Source organism: Aphelocoma coerulescens, chromosome 1, assembly GCF_041296385.1.
Source record: "Aphelocoma coerulescens isolate FSJ_1873_10779 chromosome 1, UR_Acoe_1.0, whole genome shotgun sequence".
NCBI classification, from domain to species: Eukaryota; Metazoa; Chordata; class Aves; order Passeriformes; family Corvidae; genus Aphelocoma; species Aphelocoma coerulescens.
In genome coordinates this window covers 119,804,173-119,826,446 of record NC_091013.1, presented here as the reverse complement: position 1 = coordinate 119,826,446, position 22,274 = coordinate 119,804,173, and the positions used below count along the sequence as shown (strand labels likewise).

General features: G+C 49.5%; 1 protein-coding gene across 1 annotated transcript in view; it reads left to right on the top strand.

Moving 5' to 3' along the window:
• Positions 1-19,040, top strand: part of LOC138120098 (glutamate receptor ionotropic, kainate 1) — a 53,964-nt gene extending 34,924 nt beyond the window's left edge. The window contains exons 12-15 of the mRNA XM_069032543.1: positions 2,853-3,070; positions 7,594-7,819; positions 11,950-12,200; positions 18,788-19,040. Of these exons, the coding sequence (XP_068888644.1) occupies positions 2,853-3,070; positions 7,594-7,819; positions 11,950-12,200; positions 18,788-18,943 (851 nt within the window). The 3' untranslated portion in view covers positions 18,944-19,040. The remainder of the gene's footprint in view (positions 1-2,852; positions 3,071-7,593; positions 7,820-11,949; positions 12,201-18,787) is intronic.
• Positions 19,041-22,274: the final 3,234 nt, after the last annotated feature.

Below are 22,274 nucleotides of genomic sequence, written 5' to 3'. Positions count from 1 at the left end.
TGCGCTCCTCCTCCTTGGCAGCAGCTGCTCGTTATGCTTGACTGGAAGCCACTTGTGATTAAATTTTAAAATGTGATGATCAGACTTTCTCTTTTCTACAGAGCGTGAGCAAAGTCTGGATCAGGATTGGCTGTCATGTCTGCCATAAAAAGGCACTAGAGAGACTTCAGCAAGTATTGTCTCTGCCCCTGAGTCTTGCTGGCAACATTTTGATTTAGATGCTGCTTCCCCTGTTTTTCCCCTGGAAGTCTCAGATGTGTTTGCATCCTCTGAAAGCATCCAAACAGGGCGCATTTCATCCAATCCATCCAGGGAAGCTGTCACTGTCAGAAAGGAGAGCTGTCCCTCAGAGCCCAGCTCAGCCAGGGACGGGGCAGGCAGGAGCAGCTGGGGCAGAGAGTGCCAGGGTGGAGCAGGGGGATGGAGCAGATCCCGGGCTGAGCCCCCAGCGTGGGCAGCAGGGGAGGGGGATTCTGCCCCTCTCCCCTGCTCAGGTGAGACCCCACCTGCAGAGCTGCCCCAGCCCTGGGACCAGCAGCACAAGGACCTGGAGCTGCTGGAGAGAGTCCAGAGGAGGCCCCGGAGCTGCTCCAGGGCTGGAGCCCCTCTGCTCTGGAGCCAGGCTGGGAGAGCTGGGGGTGCTCACCTGGAGAAGGGAAGGCTCCAGGGAGAGCTCAGAGCCCCCTGCAGGGCCTAAAGGGGCTCCAGGAGAGCTGGAGAGGGACTGGGGACAAGGGCTGGAGGAACAGGACACAGGGAATGGCTTCCACTGCCAGAGGGCAGGGACAGATGGGATATTGGGAAGGAATCCTTCCCTGTGAGGGTGGTGAGGCCCTGGCACAGGGTGCCCAGAGCAGCTGTGGCTGCCCCTGGATCCCTGGAAGTGTCCGAGGCCAGGCTGGATGGGGCTTGGAGCACTGGAAGAGTGGGAGGTGTCCCAGCCCATGGCAGAAGTGGAGCTGGATGATCTTTAAAGTCCCTTGCAGCCCAGGTCACTCTATTATTCTGTGATAAACTTTTCGCTGCCTCGAGGCACTTGGAAAGGTGGACACTGGAATGACCATGGGGAAAACGAGATGCTGCCCCACTCAGCCAGGAGCAGGGTTTGCTCTCACCTCCACAGAGCAGTCACTCCGTGCAGAATCACCAGGCTGTGGTGCTCAGAGCCCGGTGAACCGAGCCTGTTCTTTCCCACAAACATCACTTGCTGCAGGAAGTCACAGGAGGTTTGGCATCCACCCCACAAGCGCAGCACAAGGGACTTTCCATCCACTCCTGAGCAGCGCTGGCACGTTCCATGGGTGGGGCACAGCATCAGGGGCCAAGTGTAGGAATTCCATTTGTATGGCTGCCTAAGCTTAAAAGCAAGAATTCCTTCAGGGTGACCTGAACCAACACAGCTTTTGCAGTTCAACCCCAGCTTAAAAAGAGAGAGCAATGAGGAAATATTTCATTGTATTAAAAAAAAAAAAATCTAAAAAGCATGAACCCCAGCAGAACCCCAAACACAAACCCAGACAGAGCTACAGCTCTGGAAACAACTCCTTTTGGACTGGAAAATTTCAAGTGAGAGTTTTGCCTTCAGACTGCTCTCGCTGCTTGGCAGTTCTGTCAACACACTCCAACCCTTGGGCTAAGCTTAGCTCTGACCTTTAAGAGACACAGCTCTGTGTTTACAAAGCCAGCTCCAATCTGTTTGCTGGTTGGTGGGGAAGGTTTTACCCTTTCGGTCTCTGCCCCAAAAGTCACATTAAGAGTTTTTGCAAAGTCTGGAAACCTCCTCTGAAACATGCTGAAATTTCTTGCAGAACTCATTGAACAGCTGGGGAGACATAATAGGTCTACATGTTTTTCCAGTAATAAAAATACATTTGTCAAATCAAAAGCTTTAGCCCTGAGCACTCTGTTCACAGGCACTTAAGTATTTTCTTAAGTCCATCCCTCATCAGAAAAATAATTATGCAAAAACTTAACTTGAAGTCAAAAGTCCTCAGGTGGCAGCCTAAGAGCTTTGCTGAACCAGATCCTTGAATCCCACATTATGGACAGAATTCAGTGGGGAAGGGCCCCCAACAAGAGCAGAAAATTTGCCTCCGAGTGCTTGGAAACACCAGTATCTCTGTAGCTGAGGTTAGAGGTTAGAGCTGCCTGAAGCCATTTCAGTGCAGGTAGCACGTGCTGCTCTGTGGGGAGCTAGGGCAATGGCAGAGACCTGCTGAAACCTGTTCAGCAATAATGAGTGTTAAATACAGCGTCCAAAACTTTGCATCACCCTGAAGATCCGAGGGATGTGTCCATCACCCCTCTGATTTCTCAAATGTGAAACACACACTGGTAGGAAGAGGTTTTCTGGGGGCTGAGCTGAGGTTCACTGGAGGTCACTGGAGCTGCACTGATTTCCCTCCTGGTGCTGAGATGTGTCGATAGGAGGCACAGGGCAGGCTCCTCCTGTGAGGTATTTCTGTCAGGTAGCTGTGAGCAGAACAGAGTTTGCTAAAGAGCTCTGGTTACAAGATCAATTGCAGTGTACAGGCACAAAGGGACTCCAGAAGCAGACAAAAATGCCAGAGTAGCTTGCTGGGGATGTACAAGGTTAATATCACAAGCATGGTTAGCTCAGAGAGGTAAGGGGGCTCAAGGGTAATTCCATTTGTCATGTATCATGGCGCACATCCCCCTCCCGGTGTGTTACCATTATAAATGTCAGCTGTGCATCTGTGAGATTATTGTTGAAACCATTTTATCATGCTGCAGCTCATAAAAGCATTGTGTGCCTAAAACCAGTCTGTGGTATCAGGAAAGGCATCCTTCAGCCTCATTTTAATACAATTGTCTTGGTGGTGTTGTAACAGGATCAGAGCTGATGCCCAAAGCTCTTTCCACCAGAATAGTTGGAGGAATATGGTGGTTTTTCACCTTAATCATAATCTCATCCTACACTGCCAACCTGGCTGCCTTCCTGACTGTGGAGAGGATGGAATCCCCCATCGACTCGGCAGATGACCTGGCAAAGCAAACCAAGATAGAGTACGGGGCTGTCAGAGACGGATCCACCATGACCTTCTTCAAGGTAAGGCAGCCCCGGGAGGCGGAGCCGCAGCATCCCGAGGGATTGGAGGGGTAGATAAATACACCAGGTACCCACAGCCACGGCAGATCCTTCAGCACAGGAATGTAAAACCCGGCAGGTTTCCCCCACGACATGTGGAAAACCAGCCTGGCACTGAACTTCAGTGAGGAGCAAACCCATCTGCCTTTGATGGGAGCCATGGCATGGACATGGGGATATCCTCCTCCAGCTGGGATCCTACTTCCTTGCATCCACCTCATGAAAAAGCAGCTGGGAAAGTCTGCTTCCCCTTCTGAAAGCCACATTTGCACCGTGGTAATTCCGCAGGCAAATGCAGGTTTGTTTGTCCCTTTTTCTAATGCTCCATGGTCAATATTACCCAGACCATCAATACAGGGGCCACGCACACACCTGAACACATCTGCAAGTGACAGACAGTTTTCTGAGGCTAATTGTTTGGTATTACTGTGATAATTGTGTTCTTTTTTTTTCTTCGTTATTAGTATCAATTATATACAAAATGGGTAATCTCATAAAATGTCAGTGTAAAAGCCAACAAGCTATAAATACAGAATACATGCACAAAAATCCTGTGACAGTCAGAATTAATTAGCAGCTTCGCCAGCAGTCTCAGCAGGGAAGTCAGGCTCAGGATGAGGCCGGATCAGGCTTTTCCCTGTGGCATCTGAGGATGGTGTTTATGGAGCCCCACACACAGAGCCTTTGAAGGGGATGGGACTCTGGGGGAGCAGCAGTGGGGCAGAACAACATCTGTGCCAGGCAGAGCTGCCCCAGCCTGACCCTGCCCTCCCTCAGCCACGAGCCCTTCTGAGGAAAAAGGGATAATGCACACCCAGAATGGTTCAGTCATGGGAGATCTGAGGGTCCAGAGGGGGCCACAGAGAGGATGAGGGGTCTGGAGCATCTCTGATGAGGAGAGGCTGTGGGAGCTGGGCATGGTCAGTGTGAGGAAGGGAAGGCTGAGAGGGGATCCCCTCAATCCACACAAATGGCCCCAGGGGCTGTCAGAGGATGCTGCCAGACTCTGCTCAGTGGTGCCAGTGACAGGATGAGGAGCAGTGGCCATGAACTGAAACACAACAAGTTCCACCTCAACCTGAGGAAGGATTTCTGTCCATGGAGGGGGCAGAGCCCCGGAACAGCTGCCCAGGAGGGCGTGGAGCCTCCCTCTCTGGAGACATCCCTAAAATCCAAATTCCTGTGTCACCTGCTCCAGGTGACCCTGCCTTGGCAGGGGGGTTGGACTGGGTGATCTCCAGAGGTCCCTTCCAACCCCAACCATCCCGGGATTCTGGAATTCTGTATAGTCTGTCCCTGCTGCTGCTGCTGCCAAGGGTGAACTGCCCCTGCCAAGGCTCTCCTGCGGCTGAACAGAAATGTTTCCTTGCTGAAAGAAAGACAGCAACTACAGCATTTTGCTACAGTCAGCTCCTGAAATGATGAGCTGACACTTCCACTGAGATGGAAACCCACCTGGAGATATTCCTGTCCGGCAAGCTCTGGATTCTCCTCTGGCTCTTCCATGCCCAAGCATGCTCACTGCCACTGATATTCTGAAGTAAAATTTAGCTTCAGAGACAAAATTTCAAAACCTGTTGCACCCCCGCATTTTCAGGGGAAATAGGTCCTGAAGCTGAACATGAGAAGCTCAGAACAAATTTCCTAGAGCTGTTTCCAGTTTTACACTGATTTCTTTTTGCACCATTAATCCCTCAGGCAGAAATATGTAGGCTTCAAAGCATGTAAGCTTCTAAAGGAGAACTTCCAGACAAGGTGGTTAAATATTTATGCACTACATGTGCCAGCTTACTTGTGCCTGAAATACATGTGCACAAAGCACAGGGGAAGGACAGCTCAGAACCCGGGGATGGATTCCCTGGCACAGGGACGGTGACACAGTGGAAATGCATGAAAAATGCAATGTCTCACACTTGTAAACACTCCGTGTTTTATCAAAGGTGTTATGATTTTTATTACAGAAGTGTCTCCAGACCCTCACAAGATCAGGGGTTCTTTGTCCTGTCCAAAACTTGAAATAAAAAACCCTGGAGTAGATCTCTGAACAAAATCATATACTTCTGTCTGCAAAGCAAGGCTCTGACTTTGCCTCCCTCAGACTGAGAAATGCTGCAAATCTCCTAGAGCTAAATGAGCACACACAGCCCAGGGAGGGGCCAGGGGACTGAGAGAAGGCAGCAGGGGGGAGTTCAGGCAGCAGTTCCTCCATTTCGGACTCCACCCAGGGTCCAGCACAGTTACAGCGCCTTTGCCGTGATACTCCAGACACCGCCTCTCTTCTGGGAGCTGTCCTGTCCCCGGCAGTGCTGGAGCGCCGGGAATAGGGAGAGGGAAAGGAGGGATTGGCACCGGCAGCACAAAGCCCCTGAGGGAGTGAGGCGCGGGGCTGGAGTGCCCTGGGGGGGGTCATCACCTCGAGTGCTTTCTGTGCTGCCAGAGGTGATCTGGCAAATGAAATAGTACTAAAGCCAAGGAATGCCGAGAGGAACAGATTTCTTCAGACCAACATTTTCTAAAGCAAACCACAACAGTTCCTCGCTGTGGAGGGGACAGGAACAAGGGAGTGGCACGCAGGACACGAGGGGCAAAGCCCAGATCCCTCTGGTTGTCAGGACTGTAAGGGAAACACACACGGGAAGAAGGATTTCTGGAGCCATCAGGCACAGAAAAAGATGCTGGCACAAAGCAGACTCTAAAGGGCTTTGATTTAGGACTTTGTGCTCAAAGTAGCAGCAGGAAGCCCTTGGAAGATGAGATGACCCAGCGTAACTGCTGGGTGGGATGGAGATCAGGAAGCATATTAGGAGAGCAAGGTACTGCCGCTGCTTTCCTGAAGGCTCCATCTGCATTTATTCAAGCTGCCATCACTTTCAGTGAGGGGTGTCTACAATGCACGTACCAACAGCTGTGATTGTTACTGGTTCGCAATGCCTAGCACCAGTGTCCTTGCTGCAACAGTTCCCCCAGAAGAAAAATTATTCTAAAGATGGAATATTTTTCAAGGAAGTTTCTGCAGTGACTTTTAGCCAGACAGTGGAGGCAATGAAAACAGAAGCAATTGGATTTATTTGTGGGGGGGAAATGGAGTTCCGACTTTGAAAGGAACCTCAGAATCAGCCTCCTCCCTGTGCAGAACAGATGAAATCTGTCCAGAACAGATGAAAATGCCCCAAAACCAGGGCCTGGGCAGCTCAGGACAGTTCAGCCTTGTAGGAGGGCAAGCCAGCAGCACCCCAGGCAGCACTGCCCATCTGTGGGGATAGCCAGATCTGGGAGAAATCCAGCTGAAGGCAAGATGCTTCCCATCCCCAAGCAGTGACACACATTTATTTCTCCGGACTGCTGCCCTGCTGTTTCCAGCACGTCCATAAACCTTCCATTGCTGTCTTGCCCCTCTCCATGATAACAGATCTTCATCCTGTGTGGCAGCTCGTGCCAGCTCCTCCCTTCTAAAGTGCAGATGTGTTTCCGCTGAAACTAACGAAAATTCAAAGGGCACATTTGGCACAGGATCTATCCTGGAAAAAATGGGAGCTGGCAAGTTGAGAAGGCAAGATCTTTCTTGCAAACTCTTCTGAATAAGGAATACATCCTTCCAGTAAATTCACTGTCAGACTCAGTCTAGTGCATAAACATAGCATCAATTTCAAAAATATTCCCCACTGAGCACTGAGTAAAAAGGGTTTCTACTTGCAAAGAGCCACTTAGCCACCTTCAGAGTTTAGTGGTATCCTGTGGCTCGCCAAACTGAGGGGGAATTTAGGTGACATTCACAGATATTGAATTTACAGGTGAGGCATATTAACGTTTAAAGCTCAAAGAACCAGAAAATCAACTTCTCACAGGAATCTCCCCTGAAGCTGGTGCTTAAAACTGAGCCTGGAACCAGCTGAGATGGCTGTAAACCAGAGACAGGGCCTGAGGGACTGAGGAGACGCTGCCCTTAACCCTGTGGCAAAAAGATCACATCCTTAAGTCTGATTGCAGTGGGAAGCACAAAGCAGTTTATTCGGTTTATTTCTCAAACTTTATCCCTGAAGTGCATGACTTTTAGGCAAGTGCTACCAACGTAACAGGGGCAGATGGATGCTTTGCTCATCACCAGGCTCCTGGAGCAGTGGGTGTGCCCCAACGGGCGGGAGTGGGGTGTCCAAGGGCAGCAGTGTCCGAGGGCAGCAGTGTCCAGCTGCACTGGCTCAGCTGCTTGGGTGCTACAGTCCATGGAACGGCATTGGCCCAGTAAAGCTCAGAGCACTTCACAGCCAGGCTGGTTAGGAAGTTCCTGGCACTGCAAAGAAAGCGGGAAAAAAAGGAAACTCCTCTACAAAGGCCAGTAAGAGGGAAAAGCTGTGGGAAGGAAAACCCTGCCACCGATTCCCTGTCATTCCAGATGTGGTAGGCACTGAGGCTGGGGAGGCTGAGGAGCATTTGGCAAGGGCAGTTTGGGTGCTGGTGTGATCCTGTGCCCTGCTTTCCCTCCGCAGAAATCCAAAATCTCGACGTACGAGAAGATGTGGGCGTTCATGAGCAGCCGGCAGCAGACGGCGCTGGTGAAGAACAACGACGAGGGCATCCAGCGCGTGCTCACCACCGACTACGCCCTGCTCATGGAGTCCACCAGCATCGAGTACGTGACCCAGAGGAACTGCAACCTCACCCAGATCGGGGGGCTCATCGACTCCAAGGGCTACGGCGTGGGCACCCCCATCGGTAAGAGGCTCTGGGGCGGAGCTGCTGCAGAGCTCACCCTGAGGCAAACGATTCACTCAGTCCTGGGATCTCAGAAACAGGACACAGGGAATGGCTTCACACTGACAAAGCCATGGTTAGATGGGATATTGGGAAGGAATCCTTCCCTGTGAGGGTGGGCAGGCCCTGGCACAGGGTGCCCAGAGAAGCTGTGGCTGCTCCTGGATCCCTGGAAGTGTCCAAGGCCAGGCTGGATGTTGGGGCTTGGAGCAGCCTGGCAGAGTGGAAGGTGTCCCTGCCCACCTGACTGGAAGAGCTTTAAGCTCCCTTCCCACCCAAACTATTCCAGGATTCTGTATTTTCCCCAAAGAAAACTGCTTACTCAAAACACTGAAATCCCTGTCGCAGAACCTTGCAGTTGATCCTCACTGCTCATAGGTGTTGCTCTGAGGTCATGAAATAACTCAGAAATTCATCTCCTTTAATGCAGAACTTTAAGACTCCCAGTCTCTCTGAACTCTCTCTGGCCGACCTTTGCTAGCATATCCCATGCCCTTTCTGACAGTTTCTAATTGTAGAGCATTAAAAATTGTGTCAGATTTCTGTGCTGTGCACTTGTGAACAGTTGGAACTGGGGAGCCCAATTTTGTCCCGTGTTCATAGAATTACAGAACCACAGAAAGGTTTGGGCTGGAAAGAACCTTAAGGCTCATCCATCCCACCCCCTGCCATGGGCAGGGACACCTCCCACTAGCCCAGGCTGCTCCAAGCCCCGTCCAACTGGGGATTGGTTCATCCATTGCTCGGCAGAGCAGATATAAATACGGGAGAAACACCTCTGCACTGGGAACTGTCATTCATTGTGGTGCTGAGCGCCTCAGACAGATTGTCACAGACATGACATCCCAAGTAGATTTTTCCCGTGGCTGTGTGAGAACAGCCTTGGCACCCTGAGGAAAGCAATGCAAAAACTAAGATCCCTGAGAATGACAAACTCGTGGCAAGAGTTTCCTTGCGGTTATAAAGCTGCCACACTTTAAACCAAGAACAATGAAGGAATAATTGGAACAGATGGCAATCCTCAGAGACAGTGCAGCCATTGGAAATGCAGCTGTGAAATATATTTATAAGATGTTTCTTGTATGAGAAGTGCACCTTTATTTTTTCTTAAGAAAACCTGCAAAATCCAGGGGAATAGATATCCCCAAGCACTGTGGAATAATCCAGCACCATCAAGCACCTCATAAACAACTGATTTCATAAACAAGATAAACCTGCCACTATTCAGAGGGACCCCCAAGGCTCTGCTATTTCTCTCATAACATTGAAGAGTATTGATTGCAGAGGCTGTGTGGAAAATAAAAAAGACAAATAAATGCTTGCCTGTGCCCCTTAACACCAAAGTTTCAGCAAGGCTTAACTGGCCCGCAGAGGAATGTAAAACCACAGGGCATTTGCTGCAGCAGAGGAATGCGTGGCACTCCAAAATCCCAGTGAGAGAGCTGGACAGCCCCTCACGGCTCCCAAAGAAACAGGGAGGAGAACTCTTGAATCCAGGAAATGTATTATTTTATCAGAGCATCTTCTGCACGTAAAATACTGCCGTTATAGCCATCAGGAGAACTTCTTCCTGGAAAGGGTGGTCAGGCCTTGGCAGGGCTGCCCAGGGAGGTGTTGGAGTCCCCATGCCTGGAGGTGTCCAAGGAAGGCCTGGATGTGGCACTCAGGGCTCTGGGCTGGGGACAAGGTGGGGACTGGGGACAGGCTGCACTCCACGGTCTCAGCTCTTTTCCACCCTCAATGATTCCGGGATCTGTGATATGTCAGGGCAGGTTTAACTCCAGGATATGTGCCAGTGCTGATGCAGGTAATTGTAGCACTAAAGCTCTTCCCAGTTCCTTGGGAGACTGCTAAGAAAGTAGACAAATGCATTCCTTGGCCTAAGAGGTTTGTTAATAGCTCAGAGGCCATAACTAACGTGCTGAATATTCAGAGAGGCGTGGAGATGGATTTGTGAGTGGTGGTAGAGCTCACCAATAAACCACCACCAGTGCAGCTCTCCAGGCACTCTTGACAAACTCTAAAAGCCTGTGCAGAAATATGGAGGTGCCTGTCACCCTCCAGATGGATTGTGCTAATCCTGATGGCAACGTAAGCACCACAAGAAAGGGTGGACAACCCCACAAATGCGGTGTTGTGACCCTGGCTGCTGCATTTACCTCCCAGCTGTGTCCTTCCAGACAGGGGAAGGGATGAGCCCTGCAGCGTTACACATCTCAGGGGACAAACTCTCCTAAGGCACAGACAATTCTGCTCTCTCTTCTGCGAGGCACTGCTGTTTGCTGTGCTGTTATTTTTGGGCCTTTAACAACAAGCACACAAATCTTCCACTCCTACAGCAGGCACGTTTTCCTCTCAGAGCTGGCTGCCTCCAGCAGTGCTGGTCTCTGGCTTCCCAGATGGATTTGGGATAGTCTGACACGTGTTTCCTGGCAGCTGTGGTCACAGCATGGCCCAGTGCTGGCAGTGCTCTGCCCTGAGAAGCAGCTGAGTGCTGGCACAACAGAAGTGGAACGGCAATGCTCCTCACGCTGGATCTCCTCAGACAGGGCTGGGGGATGAAGGGAGTGGACAGCAGGGAGGGGGACTGTGTTCATGGGACAAGAATTTTTAATAATGTCCTGCATGGCAAAATAAGGAGGAAAACTGAAGCTGTGAGGCCAAATCTCCAAGGCTATTGCAATGCATAAGGACTCAGGAGCGGTGCCCTCAGTGAGGCTTTTCTGAAGTGCCACGTGATCCCCGGAATTCTGGTACACAATCTGCTGTAAAGCTTGGTGTGCCTTGATGGGGTTGACTTTGCAACACCTTTAATGTGCAGCAAAATGTGACTTTTGGTGAAAAGGCAGTTTAAGAAAATCTGAGAACCACAGAATCACAGTATGGCCTGGATTGGGAGGGACCCTAAAGCCCATCCAGTGCCACCCCTGCCATGGGCAGGGACACCTTCCACTGGACCTGGCCTCGGGCACTGCCAGGGATCCAGGGGCAGCCACAGCTGCTCTGGGCACCCTGTGCCAGGGCCTCCCCACCCTCCCAGGGAACAATTCCTTCCCAATATCCCACCTAATCCTACCCTCAGGCAGTAGGAAGCCATTCCATGTGTCCTGTCCCTTCATGTCTTATTAATATGTGCTCCTAAAGGAGGGAAAGGGTGGGCAGGAGTAGCTGCATGCACACAGGGCTCTCAGCACTGCGTTTCAGCCCAGCCTCTGAATGTTTCCAGCTGTAGGGAGTCCAGCATGGCAGGATTTGGGAGCACACATGTGCCTTTGGAGCCCAGTGGCCTCACAGAATCACAGAACCTTTCTTGCAAGCCCCCCCCCCGCCTTGCGATCACAAAATCCTGCTCCCACAAAAAAAAAGTCCCTCACAAACATGGCGTGCAGAGATTCTGGAAGATGGAGAGGTTGAGCAGAGTGTGTGAGAGCAAATCTGAACAGCCTGAGCCACCCAGTGTGGCCAGACAGTGCCCAGGCCCATAAGGCTGCAGAGCCTGCACACATATCATTTAGCAAAACGATGGCCTACAAACCAAAAGCATGGAATGGTTGCCATTTTCAGCCTGCAGGGCCGTGGTTGTTGCAAATGACAATAAAAAAGCCTTGTCCACACGGTGTTCTTACCAGCTGTAGGTAGCTGAGGCGGAGCTGTGCGTGGTGCAGGTGTACATGAGAAGAGAAAGAGTCAGGGAGACTGTGGGCTCCTCCGAGGCAGGCACTCATTTACATGCAGCAGGAAGAGCCAACAGATGCTGAAGTCAGTAGAGGGGATGCAAAGCAGAAATCCTCAAAGAGTGCTCACAGCAATATTCAAATATGATGTGGAGGAGTGACTTAACGAGAAAACCCACTGCCAAGGCTTAAATAAACCTCACTAGGGGACCCTAAAACTATTGTGAATTCTCAAATAACTGCACCAGTGGAGCCTTCTGCTTCCCAGTCCCCAGGGCAGACACCAACAGAGATTCCCCCTCCCGCCTCCAGCCTTTCCAGCTGGAATAGTCCCTCCTGTGACAAGGGAGTGCTTCTGCCTCAGATTTTGACAGCTGCTCCCCAGCAGCACTGCCAGGCTTCGCTGTCCCCTTGCAGGGTCCCCGTACAGGGACAAGATCACCATCGCCATCCTGCAGCTGCAGGAGGAGGGCAAGCTGCACATGATGAAGGAGAAGTGGTGGCGAGGCAATGGCTGCCCCGAGGAGGACAGCAAGGAAGCCAGCGCCCTCGGCGTGGAGAACATCGGGGGCATCTTCATCGTGCTGGCCGCGGGGCTGGTGCTGTCCGTGTTCGTGGCCATCGGCGAGTTCATCTACAAATCGCGCAAGAACAGCGACATCGAGCAGGTGAGCGAGCCCTGCCCCGGCCCTGCCAGCCTGAGCTCTGGGCCTGGGGAGGGCTCTGCAGCACAGCCCTCCTTGCTGCAGCGGGGATCTCGTGCTGCTGAGCCCTCACCGGCCCTTCCCGGCTCTAACGACAAATAATTTATTAATAAGAACAGGGAAGTGCCTCACCCACGGTCCAATTAGTGCTGCTTAGCAGGGCAGTGCAGAACAAGGGCAATTAATTTCTCAAACAGTTTCTGCTTGAACTTTAAGACTTCGAGCATAAATTACATTGGAAAGGAATAAAACACAACTGGGCTGCTGGTTTTTTTATGTGGCATTAACACAAGCCCCTGGAGTAACACAGGAAAGCACATCCAAATCCCAAGAGTCATTTTCCTCTTGCTCTAGAAAGCATCTCTTTTCAGAGCTGGGGGTTTACAAGCTGTGCTGAAGGATGCACTTCAAAGCAGGGAGAAGTGAGAGCGATGAGACGTGATAGATGCCAGTGTAAAGTAAGATTATGGAGCCAAAGAAATTCTGGTTATAGCTCCACTGAAGTGTAATGAGCAATTTAAAAGGGCAGAGGGAAAACAAAGGAAATGCTGTGTGTAAATCATGCCTTGAGCATTAGAGCAGTTTGTGAGAAGGGATCAATCTTTAAAATTGAGTGTAAACACCCATTTAGAGAACCACCAGCCCTGTGAAAGAGGCAGGGCCATATTAGCACAAAATGCATAAAAAATGTATTGGTATCTTTGTTTTGTTCATGTCTCGGGAGGTCTTTTATTCAAATACGTTTTGGAGAACAGTTGCAGCTAATTAAAATATTTAGTATAATTAAAATGTTTAGTTCAAGTGCTAACATGGTGCAGAACCTCCTGGAAACTTTTCAGGAGTATGTGCAAGGCAGTGCCTCCCTGAAGCCAGGACTAAAGCAGACCTAAAGCTTTAGGCCAGGAGTGTTAACTTACTGAGCAATACGTGGGGTGAATAACACAGAATTTGGGGTTGCACACACACCCCGTTTCTGCACCTGCACTGCTGCTGCACAGCAAGGCGTTGCTTAATAATTAGAATCATTAAGTGAGTTAATGTGGCACATCCTGCTTCTCTTCCAGAAGCAATTTCACAGAGAGCCCAATACCAGCGATTCCAGTGTTTCTCTCTGGTTTCTCTCTGGTTTCTCTGGGATTGTTTTCTCCTTTCCCTGGTGAAATAAGCAGCTTAGATGGGAAATGCTGTGCAGGGTGCGTTATCACTAAGCTAATCCAAAGCATTGTTGAATACAATCTGTGACTTTTCTGTTTCCATAACTGGAGTCTCTTTTGATTTAAATGGCTTTTGAATCATTCTCATGCTTGTTTTCTGTTTTGCTTCGTTCATTTATTTACTTTCTCCATTTCTCTTCTCTTGCATGCAAGGCCTTTTGTTTCTTTTACGGACTGCAGTGTAAGCAACCCCACCCGTCCAACTCCACCTCTGGCACCACCTTATCCACGGAGTTAGACTGTGGCAAATTAATCCGGGAGGAGCGAGGGATCCGAGCACAGCCCTCGATCCACACCGTGTAGTCAGGAAGGACAAAGGTGTGTCCGGGGAGAGCATCCCACCCAGGCAGGGCTCAGCACTGCAGAGGGTTAACACAGGAGCTAAGCTGATCTAGAGTACATTGCCAAATTTACTGAAACCTGGGCACTTTAAATGTGTATTTAAGTAATTGCCCCACGGCCAGCAGGGAGCTCAGCAGAGTGTGGCAGCCTTTCAGATTTATCACAGTCTCTCATGTGCAATTGTCACCTTGTCATTTCCCGGGGTCATTCACCTGCTTCAGGTAAGAAAAGTTATTTACCTCCTTTTCATCTCCTCCCCAACCCCAGCTGAACAGTGGCAGCCTCATCACTGAAAGCAGGCAGGAACATTCAGCTTGGTGTCTGCTGCAAGTGGGCCAGGCTGCTCCTCAGGAACCTCCCCAGCGCCCTGCAGGGCTCCATTAACTTCCTGAACCCCTGTTACAAGCAGCCAGAGATGTTGAGCTGGCATCTCTTATTCCCTGTGTCAATATTTAATGAATGTTAATTCCTGCATTTAAAATTCATTAGTCAAAGCCTGCAAGTAACTATCGTAGCACAAAATCAGAGGCATCAGTTAAATTTTATGCCACGTAACCATCAAGAACACATTGAACAGGAGCACCCTCAGGCAACACCCGCACAGACCATTAACAGAGCAACTCCTCTGTCTTGGTTGAGCAATTCATGACGTTCATTTGTAACAGAGAAAACTCTTTGGTGGGAAAATCAGGATATCAATTCATCCCAGACAGCAAAGCCCTGGCATTGCTTTGCATATTGAACCCCTGGTGGGATGTTTTGTGTAGGAGGCTGGCACTGGATGTGTTTTACACCCTGCAAGGACAACACTTGGATTTCCTCCAGCCCTCAGCCAGTCAGGGACTGACAGAGCAGGGGACAATGGGCTGCATGTGGTTTTGCCACCAAAAAACACATGTCAACAATTTGAGATGCACAAAGTGCACGGAAACGCCAGCTCGTGGGATGTCATGAACTGTGCCAAACCCCAGTGTTTCCAAAACCTTTTATCTGTATTCCATCGTATCCCAGATTCCCAGCAGTCTCACCAGCTCATCTCCCTCCCCTCACCCCTCACCTCTAGTTTATGTTTTCCTGCCCACTGGAGCTCTGGCTCATCAAACAAGTTTCTGCTCTGTTTTCCCTGGGGCCGTTTCTGCCCCCTGCTGCAGTCAGGGGACTCGCTGGAGTGGATGCCTTCACACCCAAGGTGTGAAATCCTTGGTTTCTGCCGTACCTGGCTCCTGAGGAAAGCCAGAGCAAACAGTGCCCCGTGGTTTCCTCTCATCCCTGTTACAATTTTTATCGTTTTGTGACAAAGCTGTGCTGCTCGCAGCTCGGCTGTACCAATTCTCCTCCGCTCATCCGGGGCTGGGAGTTGCTGCTCCACTCCAGATGCTGCAAGAGATTGCAGATTGCTCAGAATGGTCTCTTAACTTGTTTGAACGGGGCCCTGAAAGCTTCGGTTCTCCATGAAGTGCTCCATCTTGCCAGCAAGGACCTGAATTAGGTCCTCTGAATACCTGATTTGAGAAAGCACTTTTTATTTGCAGCTTCCCAGTAGAAGAGGCTTAAAACTAATTAAATTCAGCTTCTCTCAGCTCTCAGAGGAGAAGGAAGATGCCTAATGTGTTTATCTCCATCATTGCTCCATGCAGGAAATCCTCTGGGTTGCAGCTTGGATCGGTTTTGTAATTGTTCCTTAGATTAGTGCCGGGTCCAGAGCGTTTCTGTCACTTGCTGGGTAAACATTTTCCCAGCTGTCAGTCCCACAGCCCCGTTGGCAGTGACAGCCATCGTTCCCTGGTTTTAGCTGTCCCCACAGACAGCCCCACGGGCTGGGAGCAGTTCCCTGGGGGGATTCCAAAGCAGCTCCTGCTGGCTCTGACAGAGCCTCATGCCTCGCTACAAAAAGAGTTATCAAAAACTATCACTGGTGTTCAGATGATGTGGGAGACCAGCAAGCAGCTTGGCTGATTTTTTTTTCTTGTGAACAGGACACAGAGGAGCAGTTTCTGTAAATGGGGAAGAGTTAAATTAAGCCCTGGATTACTGTCACACTGTTTTGGCAACCACAGCTCAATAGGCTCCGGCAGGTTAAAAGAGTTAATTTGGGGATCTCCTCATGCCATCAGCGACAAAATACTCACACAGATCCTTAGTGTGCCCCAGCAGCAGTTTGCTCACTAAGAGAAACTATTATGGATATTTTTCCTTCCGTGCCCAGCTTTTTCTTTCAGCACAAGACACAGGTCAGTGTCCCAGCTATGGGTGCAGGAGAAAAACCCTGACGTCTGCACTTCCTCCTCTGACCCTGAGCTGTTCTGGAGTTCCTTCAGAATGAAGCCTGCCCCACATCCTTTGATTTTCACAGCTCTCAGCACTTCAACACAGCACACTGGGCTTGGGGTAGCTTCTTTATTGTTATTTGGTTGGTTTTGCAAGGTATTAATAAAATGCCATGTCCCCAGTGGTAGCTCAGCAGCAGAAGCAAGAGACTGATAAATCCTGACTACAACTCCTTTTTTTTCATTGTTTCGACTTTATGTTATGTTTTGTTGTTTGTTTTTTTTTTAATTCTGAATGTGTAATTCTCCTAAAGCTTAGCACAGACCTCTGCATGGGAGTGTAAGGAAGGATTTGGGAGCTTCATGAGTAAGCTTTAGCAGCTGCTGAAATGACCAAAGGGCACAGAGAAAAGAGTCCCACGTCGCACGGAGAGCAGAACCTATTCTGCTTTTAAAGCATGACATTTCCTTTTACATGCCACGGCCTGCAGCATTTTGACACTGCCAGAATGAGAACGTTAAGCTGGCTGAAAGCAAAATGTTAAATTCATTATTAAGTTGTAAAAGGCATCACTCTGTGCCCACTCTGCTCTTGTTCTGGGCAGACCTCAGCAGTGGACTGAACAGCATGGAAAAAAGAGGGGGTTTAAAGCAACCCTTTCAGTCTGGCCACCTGAATATGAGACGAAAGAACAATCCATTATTACCCTTTTAAATCGAATTTTAATGTCAGCATCCTCTTTCTGAAGGCTGCTTTGCAGGTGCTGCTCAGAGGGCCACGTCTTGGGCTTCCCCATGGGGTGTGCTCCTTGTCCATGGCTTTCCTGCAAATCCCACACCGTTCTGGCTGAGGGGTGCTCGCTCTGCACCCCTTCTCCTGAGAATAGCTTGACATCGTCCTGATAGTAATTATTTTAAAATTCCAGACAGTTGGAAGTGGAACCACTGGGCACTCCACAGATGAGATATTACAAACCTCCCAGCAATATGTTCAGTGTAGCTGCCTGCAGATATTAAATGATCTTCATGGGGCTGTTTTGTGGGGATGAATGTGAAAGGCGTTGTGGTTATTGCACAGTCTGAGTAATAGGAATCCACTTGGAAAATTAAAATACCAGCCTATTAACAAGGCAGTAAAATGCACTCTTTCACCTGCAGAAATCACCCCTGCCTGTGCTCTGCAGACAGTGATGGCTGGGATTAAATACACACATTAGGAGGGCAGTGAGAACGACAGGGAAAGAAAATAAAAATAAGCCTGATCAATCCTACAAAGGGTTAATAGGATCCTGTCCCTATTTACCACGGCGTTCCAGATTCACTTTGTAATCCAGATTTTAAAAATTCAGTTAAAGCTGAGATCACAGAGAGCAATAATCCAGGCCAAGTCAGCCACTCAGAGCATTTGGGTTTATTAGCTTGGCAATCAGTGGTGCTGCTCCCCAGAAGAGCCTGGAGCAATACAGCAAGTGTGTTTAGAGGATACCTGCTCCTCCTGCTGCTTCCAGGGGGAAGGAGGACAGGAATTCCTGTATAATATTGTCAAAGGGAGGGTATTTCAATGATAATTGCAGCAGCAGAGGCCTGGCTACCACAGCAGGAATTTGAAACAGCAGCAGTGCACTGCCCTGGCCGTGCCTATTGACCCTGGGGAGGGGCACGAATTAACAGGAGTTTAATTGACCTCGGAATTTGAGACGAACAAAAATGAAGCCCCTCAGAGAAGGAGCACGTTGAGCTGTAAATCTGCCACAGTCTGGGATCTCAGCCTCTGTGCAGCCCAGCCCACGAGGACAGGGTGGCACACACAGGACACAAAATTCACACCCACACTGAGGCTCTGGGGGCAGGAGCTCGCTGCAGAACCAGGCTCACACACTTTATTCAGCTCGATGAAGGTAAGGGGCTTGAAGCTTTGTTTACCCCACTGCCATCACTTGATTTTCTATATAAATAATCTACTCATGTATATTTGCACAGAACAATTGTTTTGGGGTTTTTTTGCAAAGCCAGATACTTCCACTTAAAGGCTCCTTGTGTTCCTTTGTGTTATATGTAATTATTCCAGCTGTGGATTTTAAAAGATGTTTCCACTTGCCTCAAATGTCTTTGTTAATGTTGTGATGGTGGGAAGAACAAAGATCTCTTCTTTCTTTCTAAGCCATTCAGCTCCCTGATTCTTGTAGTAATTATCTCCTTTTTTCAACACACAATATTTGAAAAGATTCTTACCAAAGAAGAGAAGAAGATTGAGGGCTGGGCTGTATTTTAGAAACGTCTGTTCATTTCATGAGGGGAAAATAACTAAACCACAAAGAAATCTACAAAACCTCTTCTTTGAAATTTTCTCTAGCACGCTCATGGGTTTTTGTGACTAAGGTATATGGCGTTTAAAACGAGATCTCTTCTCTTGTGAGGTCAGGGGGAAATGAGAAAGGGTAAGTTTGCGGATGTGAAGCCACCCAAACATCGTACATGCGCCTGTGGGGGATTTCAGAAACATTTGTAAGCAGCTTTAGCTGAGCCAAAGTTAACTGGAAGTCAGTGGCAGCCGAGTTAGGCAGAAAGCCCAGACGTATGCAGTGACCTGGGGTACCCGGGGGTTTATTCCCAGCTGGATCTCCCGAGGAGCTCCCTGAGCCCCATGAGGGCCCAGGTTGGCCCCGGGCCGAGCTCCGCCGGGCTCCCCACGCAGGGAGGTGTTTAATGCCATCCCCTCTCCCCACAGTGTCTGTCTTTCAACGCCATCATGGAGGAGCTGGGAATCTCCCTCAAGCACCAGAAGAAGCTGAAGAAGAGGTCGAGGACGAAGGGGAAATCGTCCTTCCCGAGCATCCTCACATGCCAGCAGCGGCGCACGCCGAGGAAGGAAACCATCGCGTGAGGGCCGGGGGCAGCCCGGGCAGGACAGAGCCGCCTGCCCGAGGGACACCGGGGCGCTGCTGGCACGGGGACACACGCTCCCCGCCCTCAGAGGCTCTCTGCGGTGTCTTTTTTTAATCTAGAGGTACAGCAGCCGAAATGCTCGCCTAGACTGAGGTACTCCTGATCCTCCGGGGAGCGTCTGGCTCTTCCTCCGGGCTGGACTCCTCTGCTCACCCGATCTGCATCTCTGTCCCCCCCTCCCCCGTGCATCGCTGTATGTGCTTTCTAAATAAATAAATAAACAACAGACAGGGTTCTTTTTTCCAAGAATCTGGGAGTGAACCTTTTCTTTTCCCTTCTGAAGCGAAGATTGCAGCTCTGCTGAGCACAGGTGTTTGGGAACCAGGCCCGAGACACCAAAGTGGAAATTCACACCATTAACTCACGAACTGTGACTACAGAAATGTGTGAAGCACAAGGGTATCCAGCAACAAGGCGTTTCTATTTTCTCTGATATTGTAAGGAACACTCTGCAGGCTCTTTTCTGTGAGAAACTTGCTTTCCACCATCTTTTCCCTTTTTCAGTTCTTTTAAAACATGAGTATTTGGTAATATCATAGCACCAGGTGATAAAATCAGCAGGTGCTGATGTTTAAAAAAGAAAAAACAAAATGCCACAAGGAGTGATCAGTGAGCAACCCTGACACAATCACACTGCCATATCCTCCAGATCCTGATGTCAACAAAGCAATTCTTGACTTGGAAATGACAATCTCTTAGAAATTAGGGCTGAGAATATTAGATTTATAACAAATCTTCACCACCAAGATAACAGAAGGTCTGGCCTGGGTTGGGTGACCCCTCCATGGTGCAGGCAGGGAGGATTTCAGCCTGGGTTTAGGGACATCAAAGGCTTATTAAGGACCCCTTCCCTCACCCATGGAGGGTCAAGCTCTTGAAGAAAGGAATTAATCAGATTAACAAGGCCTGGTTTTGACGGACTCGTATTAATTCCTGTTCATTCTCTCCCACTTACTTAAAAAATCGTTATTTGATATAAGTGCTTGTCAGGCAATGCAAAACTGCCTGCATTCTTCTTTTCCTCCATCTGAAAACAGGAAGTATTATTGCAGTGTAGTGGTTTGGGCTAAAATACTCATTACTGTTTATCTTCTGTGAGATAAGAATTAGGAGAAATGCAAAGCAGGCACCAACTTGAATGAATATAAAGAAGTTTATTAAAAGAACTAAAAGAAGAAAAGAAAAAAAATTATACCACCTTCAGAACTCTCCTCCTCCTCCCCCCACCTTCCTCCCTTCTCCCACTGACAATGTAAAGACAACCCTTAAGATGTTCAGTCTGTTACCACTTCCATAATAACCTGGTTCAGTCCATTTAGAAAGAGAAGTCTCTTTTTGCTCGTGCTATGAAAACAGTATCACACCGAGACAGCCACCCACTTCCAAATATTGTTCAGTCCATTTAGGAAGAGGAGTCTCTCTGCTCGCAATGTGAGTCCCTTCCCCTGACTTGCAGCTTTTCCCGCAACTGCTTTTGAGGGTCCACTCTTAAGTTTTTTGGGGTACAATTTTAAGGTTGAGCCATTCAGAAACAAAGAAACAGAGGCCCTACTCCTTCCCTGGGAGCAAAGGGTCTTTCTTATCTTCAAGACTATCTCTGGGAGCATCTCTAGGAATTGAGGTTTTTCTCCTTTCCTCTTTGGAGCAAAAGTCCTCATCTGGTTCATCTCTCTCTGTCCAAACTTCTCATGAAATTACAGCTGCGGCAGCATCTGCCTATTGCTTACGAGTTGAACACTCCACCCCCCAGATCTTCATGAAATTACAACGGGATACTCTGATATATCATAGCTTCACAACAGACTTTCAGCTTTAAGCATCTCCTCTCTCTCTTCCCTCAGGTTTTCAGCTCTTCACAGCAATAAAAGGGTTAATCTCACCTCGGCCTTGCAGCTGGAATGTGGCTTATCGCTGTTGGTCACTGATCTCTGCCGGACAGAGGTGCCGCTTTGCTGAAATCTTGGCCGCAGTGGAGGGGGGGGGGTTCCATGGCTGGAACAGGCCCATGGCTCCAGGCTGGCCATGGCCCAGCCTGGCCTGGCCCAAGCAGGGCCTGGCCGGGCCCGCTGGCCCCCGCACGGGGCCTGCAGCCACCTGTGCCAGCGCCGGAAACGAGAGAGAGCTTGGGGGGGAGTTTGTCTATTCTTAAGTGTGGATCACAGAGGCGGTCACAACTTTAAGTGGCTTAAAGAATTGTCCATATTCAAACTGGCCAGCTGATAGGTTCTATCAGGTCCCAGAGGAAGCTGTAAGCACCCCTCAGCAAGGATATCCCTTCCGGGACTATGCTTGCTAACCTATGACATGCAGCTTTCCAGCATTTCCTCTGGAGGCTGTCTGTCCTCCAGGAGGTTTGGGACAGTGGGACAGGAGAGAGCAGGGCCTCTTTCAGGTGCCTCCAGTGGGAAGCTGGAACGCCCGTGCCCGCTTTGGGAAGCTCAGTCTGCTGCAGAGGCTGGTGAGCAGCAATTAGGGAAAGCAGCCCCTGGCTGGGAGAGCTCACAGAGAACCCTGTAACAGGCAGCTTCATTCATTTGTGTCATCATCAGGTGGCAAACAGACCTTGCAGACCCCCAGCACTGCTGTGAGGGTGGAAAAGCAGGTTATTGTTGAAACTATGATTGAAAAGCAGGTTATTATTTTCCAGTCCTGTAACCCTACTGCTCTGCCATCCATGGCCCTCAGCTAAGGCATTTTTAAATGACTCGGTTAAAAGTGATAAAAGATTTATGATCAAGCCTTTTTTTTAAGCTTTTCCTGTGGCTTAAACCTTCAGATTAAAGAATTCCAAGTTCAGTTTTTAAAAAATCTACTCATGTTTGCCTGAAGAGAAAGCACTTTGTTTGGTTACTTTTTACAGTTGTACATGTGGATGTAGGAGCAGATATGATTGCAGTGACCTTCTCCCTGTATCCCAGCAAATCCCATTTTCCTGCCTTTTTCCCTGCATGGCAGCAGAGAAGCCTGGCTAGAGATTAGGAAAGCCAGTGTCCTCATTAGATCCCTTTCCTGGCAGCAGCAGGACGTTTATAAACAGAAATACAGTTGTTTATAAAAGAGAAATACAATGTTCATGGTGTTCAAATTGTGGCCTTGCAGTGCCTGAAGGAGCTGAGAGGAAAGATGGAGAGAAACTCTTGACAAGGGCTGGAGGGACAGGACACAGGGAATGGCTTCCCACTGCCAGAGGGCAGGGCTGGATGGGATACTGGGAAGGAATTGTTCCCTGTGAGGGTGGGCAGGCCCTGGCACAGGGTGCCCAGAGAAGC